The 9226-nt window shown below is 50.2% G+C and overlaps 1 protein-coding gene across 1 annotated transcript in view; it reads left to right on the top strand.

Moving 5' to 3' along the window:
- The first annotated feature begins 3817 nt into the window (after positions 1-3817).
- Positions 3818-9226, top strand: part of MRPL39 (mitochondrial ribosomal protein L39) — a 197818-nt gene continuing 192409 nt past the window's right edge. The window contains exon 1 of the mRNA XM_040338820.1: positions 3818-3964. Coding sequence (XP_040194754.1) covers positions 3889-3964 — 76 coding nt within the window. The 5' untranslated portion in view covers positions 3818-3888. The remainder of the gene's footprint in view (positions 3965-9226) is intronic.

The following is a 9226-nucleotide window of genomic DNA, read 5'->3' as shown; positions in this document are numbered from 1 at the left end:
TAGGATTTTTTGTACTCACCGTAAAATCCTTTTCTCTGAAGTCCATGGACGGACACAGCTCCTTAAATCTTGACAAGTGGGTTATGTTCCCTGTTTACAGGAGAGGACTAGGCAGAAACATGTTAAATAGTTAAATACATGTTACATTAACAGAGTTGAACAGCCCCGCCCAGGGGGCGGTCCCTCCAGACATAACCCTCCTCACTGCAGCTTGCAGCCTCAGTTCGTAACAAGCAGTACAAACCTAAAAAGGAGGGGTGGGAGCTGTGTCCGTCCATGGACTTCAGAGAAAAGGATTTTACGGTGAGTACAAAAAATCCTATTTTCTCTTATCGTCCATGGACGGACACAGCTCCTTAAATCTTGACAAGTGGGACGTCCCCAAGCAGTGTCAAAAAACGAGGGGTGGGAAATATATCAGTAAAAACAATTTTAACTTCACCCCAAAACAAGCAGAGCTCCTCAACGGAGGAGGTGCAACTTTAAACAGCCGCCGGCAAAAACTAGCGGCTGAAAAAAACAAGATGCACTCACAGCAACCATGTAAATTCTGGAAAAAGCGTGAACGGACGAGCAAATCGCCGCCTCGCACACCTGTGAGACCGACGCATGATGTCGGAAAAAAAAAAAAAAACCCAGGAAGCACCAATTGCCCTGGTCGAAAGTGCCGTGACCGGAAAGGGGGGCCCGCCCTTAGGAGCATAGGCCTGTATGACGGCCTGCCCGATCCACCGAGAAATGGTGGTCGACGAGACCGCCAGGCCCTTTTGTGGACCAGACACCGACACAAAAGAGAGTCAGAAGCTCCGAAATGGAGCCGTAGTAGGCTGGTATACCCGCAAAGCGCGTACCACGCCTAAAGTATGAAAGGCCGAAACCTCCTTCGGAAGAAGGGAAGGTCGCGGGCGCACCATCACCTAATCCTTATGGGGGATCAAGCATGGCGGCTTGCAAGACAAGACCGCCAACTCAGAAACCCCTCTAACAGAGGTAAAGGCCACTAAAGGGGCCACCTTCTGAGATAGTGTCAAGAGAAAATCTCTCTGATGTTTCCAAAAGGAAGGTTCCTGAAGAACCGAGAGCACCAGAGTCAAAACTCATGGGGGAAGAGATGGGCCAAGAGGGGAAAGTATATGACAAACCCCTTGCACACAAAAAAAGGGGACCCACCAGGGAACGGGCCGCAAAAAGGCCACTAAAAGAACACAGCCAAGGCTGAAATCTGCCCCCAAACGGTGCTTTAAGCAATTTTTAGGTCCAATCCAAGCTTTAAAAACAGCAGGACCCTGGACACCGAGAGTACGCCCGTGGACGTCACTCCATCCCTTCGCACCAAGAGAGGTGCGACGGTAGATCCTCCGGAAGAAGACTACGGTGCCCTGTTGAGATGACCGAGTCAGACAGACCCTGGTCACCTAAAGTCTGGCTTCCAATAACCATGTTAAGCAAGTCAGTGACTGTACAATAGGAGGAAGTATGGGACCTTGAGACAGGAACCTCCTGCCCTGGCAATCGCCAGGGTGCCTCCGCTACCAGGCGCCCGATATCAGCGTACCAAGGACGCCGAGATTAATCTGGAGCGATTCGAATCATCGGGATCTCCTCAGCATCCACTCTGTGGAGCGGCCGAGGAAGCAACTACCATGGAGGAATGGCAAAAAATCACCGATACAGACAACACAGGGCCACCAGCGCGACTGACGCGTCTGTACAAGATCACTAGACCTGGCCGCTAACTGACACCCTTGCGGCGGAGACAAGCTACCAGGAGAACTAGGTACCTGGTCCATGGCTCCATAACAGAGCATTCCCCAGGGGATAACTGGGGAAGGGGGCACTCTTTTACCGCCCGCCCGCCTGCAGTCCACCCCCACCCTGGCACAAACTGTGTCCAGGACTAACAATAAAAATTCTGTGGGAATCCCAGGTGCTAACACCTGCTGCCACCACCAGCATGTGGGGAAGGACCCAGATACTGACTCCAATATTTACATATAGTGTGTATTATAATATGCACACCTGTCCATACAAATAGACAAAAGCTCCTAGAGCCCTATTCAGGGCCTCTCACCCACTTGCTGCGCTGACCAGGGGTAATCAGGGGACTCCCTCAGGAGGAGACTGCCCAGCGCTGCCTGTGAGAGGAAAAGAACCGTGAGGTAACTTTTGCAGGGACCTGTGTTTAAACAGGAAAAGCCTCCTAGGGCTGTTTTATTTAAGGATAAGACACAGATACAGCATAAAAAGCAAAACCGTTACAGGTGTCACCAATCAGTCAGCGTCTGCTGAAGTATAATCATAAACATCTGTGCTCATCACAGGGCTTTTTACCTCACAGGAAAGCCCAATACAAAAAAGAAAAAGCACAGGCCAGATAACACAGTCCCCTCAGGAAGGCCCCCTCCCCCCTGACAGCGGCAATGTTAGCAATGCAGCAAGGGAAAGGGGCAGGGAAGTAAGGGGAAGGGACCCCCGAACCCCAGGAATGCCCAGCTGTACCAACCCACCGAAGCAGGAGGGACTGTACTTACCCGTCCGAGCGAGGACTCGCTGACGCATTCCTGACAGACCTACAACCGCAATGGAGGTAGCTGTCGGCCCGGTCCACTGTGAGTGAGACAACACCACAGCCCAGTCATATGTGGACCTCGGAGCAAAGCTCACCGGCCACCTCAGGAGTCATGGGGTATGGCGTGGCAGACCAAGCCTCTTTGCAAAGGTGTGCCCACGCTTGCTGGTCGGACTGAGTAGACTACAAGGATCTATATTATCCAGCCTGTCTCTCAGCCAACAGTTGAAAGAAGATTCTTCAAGAAAAAGTAAAGTAAAATAAAATAAAATTTCTCCTCAGGGCGCTGGGCCCAAAGGGAGCCATACATCCTTCTCCTTTGCTAGGCAGAACGAAACTGAGGCTGCAAGCTGCAGTGAGGAGGGTTATGTCTGGAGGGACCGCCCCCTGGGCGGGGCTGTTCAACTCTGTTAATGTAACATGTATTTAACTATTTAACATGTTTCTGCCTAGTCCTCTCCTGTAAACAGGGAACATAACCCACTTGTCAAGATTTAAGGAGCTGTGTCCGTCCATGGACGATAAGAGAAAATTGCTTTTAAGATCTGACAGCGTAAGAGCCTTACGCCTGTCAGATCTAATGGGTATCTATGCGTAACTGATTCTAAGAATCAGTCGCATAGATACCTGGGGCCAGATGAGGAGTTACGACGGCGCAAATGGTGTTGCGCCGTTGTAACGCCTTTGAGAATCTGGGCCACAGGCTTGGCTGCTAGCCAATCCAAACAATTTGCCTACACTACAGAAAAACCTATATACAACCTAGTACACGACACGTTATCACCAAAACCAGTACTAATCAGATGAGTGCAGTTGGCATAGTCCACCAACTTTAATATCTGTTGGACTTGTACATATGTTTGTGTGTGCAGTGTGTATACCTGTGTGTGTGTGCAGTTATATATATATATATCTTTGGGGGTTCTAACTAATTTTCTAGTAAAAAATACTGCTTTAAACATGTAAACAAATATGCCAGAAGAAGGCCTGGAGATCACGTGGTTATACATTTGGGAGGTTATGTAATTTACATAAAAACAGAAACCATAAAAAAATCTGGTGACGTTTTTAGTCTTTTAGGTGATATGACCTTTCTACGGCTGGCTGCTCTGATGACTCATTTGCAGTACAACAGCGCCCTCTGGTGGTTTCTGACACACGTACAGCGTAGCAGCGCCCTCTGGTGGTTGTCCGCTTTCAATGCACAGTGTGCCTGCTAGTACTGGAGTGAATACGGAACCTTGGCGATGAGTGCGTGTTCCTGTAGGGGACGGATTATTGTGCGGACAAGTTGCACACATGCTTGTTGCTGTCAATGAATGTCACTTTGCCTGGCAGGGATGCGGTGTAGAGCTGTGATGGCGGGGATCTGCGGCCTGAGGGCTATACGGGGCAGTAAGTTTGGGGCACAGGGGGGGAAGAGGGGTCCTATTAGATGGAACACAAGGGGAGGAATACTAAGGAGGGAGCACACTGAGCCTGCAATGGAGAGGACTGCTAGTCTCAGCCTGACACCAGAGACTAATAATGTGAGACCTCTAATAACAGAGGGGGATTGCTATTGCTGACCTCTATGAAAATGCTTTTTGCCTGGCTGTTCTGCTCACCTGCACTGATTGTGTATATTAGGAAGGTTGGAGTATGTCTGCAGACTCCATGTGTCCCACCACTGCTCTCTGTTCCAGTGCATAGCTCTGAATTTGGCTTTGTCATTGGGAGACATCACATTGGGGAGCAGTATTTGCACATCTCCCAACTTTTGAAGTTTAGAATGAGGAATGTTTCAGGAAGATAGTGAGCTGCAGAGCACAATGCGTGCGGCAGCAACAAGTGGGTGTGGCCAAACATGATAGTGGGAGGGTACATGGAAGGCAGGAAGGATAACTATGGTATATAGAAGGAAGGATAACTATGGTATATGAAAGATGGAAGGTTCTCTATAGTATATAAAAGGGAGGAAGAGTAACTGTGGCTCACAGAAGGCAGGAATGATCGCTATTGCTCTTGGAAGGATCATTATGGCATATGCAAGGCAGGAATGATCGCTATTGCTCTTGGAAGGATCATTATGGCATATGCAAGGCAGGAAAAATCACTATGGTACACAGGAGGCAGGGAGGATCACTATGGTACACGGGAGGCAGGGAGGATCACTATGGTACACGGGAGGCAGGGAGGATCACTATGGTACACGGGAGGCAGGAAGGATCACTATGGTACACGGGAGGCAGGGAGGATCACTATGGTACACGGGAGGCAGGGAGGATCACTATGGTACACGGGAGGCAGGGAGGATCACTATGGTACACGGGAGGCAGGGAGGATCACTATGGTACACGGGAGGATCACTATGGTACACGGGAGGATCACTATGGTACACGGGAGGCAGGGAGGATCACTATGGTACACGGGAGGCAGGGAGGATCACTATGGTACACGGGAGGATCACTATGGTACACGGGAGGATCACTATGGTACACGGGAGGATCACTATGGTACACGGGAGGATCACTATGGTACACGGGAGGATCACTATGGTACACGCTAGGCAGGGAGGATCACTATGGTACACGCTAGGCAGGGAGGATCACTATGGTACACGCTAGGCAGGGAGGATCACTATGGTACATGGAATTCAGGAAGGATCACTATGGTACAAGGAGGGCAGGAAGGATCACTGTGGTATATAGAAGGAAGGATAACTATGGTATATGAAAGACGGAAGGTTCTCTATAGTATATAAAAGGGAGGAAGAGTAACTGTGGCTCACAGAAGGCAGGAATGATCGCTATTGCTCTTGGAAGGATCATTATGGCATATGCAAGGCAGGAATGATCGCTATTGCTCTTGGAAGGATCATTATGGCATATGCAAGGCAGGAAAAATCACTATGGTACACAGGAGGCAGGGAGGATCACTATGGTACACGGGAGGCAGGGAGGATCACTATGGTACACGGGAGGCAGGGAGGATCACTATGGTACACGGGAGGCAGGAAGGATCACTATGGTACACGGGAGGCAGGGAGGATCACTATGGTACACGGGAGGCAGGGAGGATCACTATGGTACACGGGAGGCAGGGAGGATCACTATGGTACACGGGAGGCAGGGAGGATCACTATGGTACACGGGAGGATCACTATGGTACACGGGAGGATCACTATGGTACACGGGAGGCAGGGAGGATCACTATGGTACACGGGAGGCAGGGAGGATCACTATGGTACACGGGAGGATCACTATGGTACACGGGAGGATCACTATGGTACACGGGAGGATCACTATGGTACACGGGAGGATCACTATGGTACACGGGAGGATCACTATGGTACACGGGAGGATCACTATGGTACACGCTAGGCAGGGAGGATCACTATGGTACACGCTAGGCAGGGAGGATCACTATGGTACACGCTAGGCAGGGAGGATCACTATGGTACATGGAATTCAGGAAGGATCACTATGGTACAAGGAGGGCAGGAAGGATCACTGTGGTATATAGAAGGAAGGATAACTATGGTATATGAAAGACGGAAGGTTCTCTATAGTATATAAAAGGGAGGAAGAGTAACTGTGGCTCACAGAAGGCAGGAATGATCGCTATTGCTCTTGGAAGGATCATTATGGCATATGCAAGGCAGGAATTATCGCTATTGCTCTTGGAAGGATCATTATGGCATATGCAAGGCAGGAAAAATCACTATGGTACACGGGAGGCAGGGAGGATCACTATGGTACACGGGAGGCAGGGAGGATCACTATGGTACACGGGAGGCAGGGAGGATCACTATGGTACACGGGAGGCAGGGAGGATCACTATGGTACACGGGAGGCAGGAAGGATCACTATGGTACACGGGAGGCAGGGAGGATCACTATGGTACACGGGAGGCAGGGAGGATCACTATGGTACACGGGAGGCAGGGAGGATCACTATGGTACACGGGAGGCAGGGAGGATCACTATGGTACACGGGAGGATCACTATGGTACACGGGAGGATCACTATGGTACACGGGAGGATCACTATGGTACACGGGAGGATCACTATGGTACACGCTAGGCAGGGAGGATCACTATGGTACACGCTAGGCAGGGAGGATCACTATGGTACACGGGAGGCAGGGAGGATCACTATGGTACACGTGAGGCAGGGAGGATCACTATGGTACATGGAATTCAGGAAGGATCACTATGGTACACGGAAGGCAGGAAGGATCACTATGGTACAAGGCGGGCAGGAAGGATCACTGTGGCACACGGAGGGCAGGAAGGATCACTGTGGCACACGGAAGGCAGGAAGGATCACTGTGGCACACGGAAGGCAGGAAGGATCACTGTGGCACACGGAAGGCAGGAAGGATCACTGTGGCACACGGAAGGCAGGAAGGATCACTGTGGCACACGGAAGGCAGGAAGGATCACTGTGGCACACGGAAGGCAGGAAGGATCACTGTGGCACACGGAAGGCAGGAAGGATCACTATGGTGCACAGAGGGCAGGAAGGATCACTATGGTACACGGAAGGCAGGAAGAGGCTCCGGCAGCAACATCAGGAGCACAGCTTCAAAATTCCCGCCCATGCAACCCCTTCACAGGCACAGCATTGGCTGCATGCTGGGGTTGTGCGCGGACATGGGGAGGAGGTGAAGCAGACCTGCACTTCCTCCTCTTCCATTCTGCAGGCTGACGAGTGGGGGAAATGATGGGGGGGCTATGCTGGCTGGGCACTCACGTTTCAGTCTCAGCCTTGACAGCCGCAGCACAGCGCAAACCCGCCAGGTGGGTTAGTGCAGTCAAGTGCTGGGACTTGTTCTGGCACTGACTGGGCTTCACTGCGGGTTCAGCCCTGATTTGCGGGACACTGGGGTTTACTTGAAATCACAGGACGGTCCCGGCGAATCCGGGATGGTTGGGAGGTATGTGACTGTATCCCTATGACAGCATTTGGACTGCTGACACAAGGATGCACGCAATTCCTATGCAGATAAACGCAGCCCCTCACAGGCATACGCTTATGTACACTCTGTGTGAAGGAGGCATTAGGGCTTGATTACACAAACTTCACCCTCTGAAGAGTGACTTGCTATGATAGGTGGTTAAAGTGTAACTAAATACAAAACTTTAGTATTGGATGGAGTGGAGAGGGATTACAATCCCCTATCAGGTTTTATTGCTATAGAGGAAGAAATTGGTGGCTGAACACTGGAGTAGCAAAAAGTTCCTTTACTTCTCTTCAATAAAACATGATATGACACCACAGGATGGTAACGGGTGCATCAGGTAAAACGAGCTTCACACATTTGCATTGTGCTTATTCATGAGTAAAATGCTTCTACCTGATGCACCCGTTACCATCCTGTGGTGTCATATCATGTTTTATTAACCACTTAACAACCGCCCTATAGACGAAATACGCCTACAAGGCGGTTGCTTAACTCTAGGAGGGCGTCAATGTACGTCCTCCTAGAATCGCGCTCCCGCGTGCCCTGTGGGGCACGCACGCGGGAGTCTCCGTGACCGCCGGGTCCTCCGGACCCGGCTGATCACGGATCACGGTAAATCGCCGCTGATAGCGGCGGTTTACCACGTGATCGCTCCGTCCAATGACGGAGCGATCACTAGTAAACAAACCGGCGTCATGTGATGACGCCGGTTCCTCCCTCTCCTCTCTGTACCGAACGGTACAGTGTGAGAGAGGAGAGGGGAGAGAGCGGAAGCAGCAGCAGCTGCTGCGGGCTGGATCTGTGACACATGCAGTCACAGATCCAGCCATCCATCCCTCCCTGTGCAATACTCTGCAATACCCCCATACTCTGCAATGCCCCCATACTCTGCAATGCCCCCATACTCTGCAATGCCCCCATACTCTGCAATACCCCCACACTCTGCAATACCCCCACACTCTGCAATACCCCGCAATGCTCCGCAATGCCCCGCAATGCTCCGCAATGCCCCGCAATACTCCGCAATACCCCACAATACCCCGCAATACCCCGCAATACCCCACAATACCCCGCAATACCCCACAATACTCTGCAATACCCCACAATACTCCGCAATACCCCACAATACCCTGCAACGTCGTCTATGGGGATTTTTAAGTAGCAAAGTTTGGCGCCATTCCACGAGCGTGTGCAATTTTGAAGGGTGACATGTTGGGTATCTATTTACTCGGCGTAACTTCATCTTTCACATTTATGCAAAAGAATGAAGAAAAAATACTAAATTTGCCAAATTTTATAACAGAAACAAAGAAATTTTTTTTTTTTTTACAGAATTTTCAGTCTTTTTTCTCTTATAGCGCAAAAAATAAAAAACCCTACGGTGATTAAATACCACCAAAAGAAAGCTCTATTTGTGTGAAAAAAAGGACGAAAATTTAATTTGGGTACAGTGTTGTATGACTGAGTAATTGTCATTCAAATTGTGAGAGCACCGAAAGCTGAAAATTGGTCTGGTTATTAAGGGGGTTTACGTGCCCAGTGGTCAAGTGGTTAAAGAGAAGCAAAGGAACTTTCTTTCATTTGAAGGCAGGTGAGCTGAAGCTTGCACCCGTAAGAGGAGTCCTTTCCCAAGCTCATCTGGAGAGGGGGTTTTTCTTTCGTAGGTTTTATTGCTGTCTGTGCCCCCGTTAGGGAGATTCACCCTCTCTAT

Source organism: Rana temporaria, chromosome 2, assembly GCF_905171775.1.
Source record: "Rana temporaria chromosome 2, aRanTem1.1, whole genome shotgun sequence".
Lineage (NCBI taxonomy): Eukaryota > Metazoa > Chordata > Amphibia > Anura > Ranidae > Rana > Rana temporaria.
This window is presented reverse-complemented; position numbering and strand designations above follow the sequence as displayed.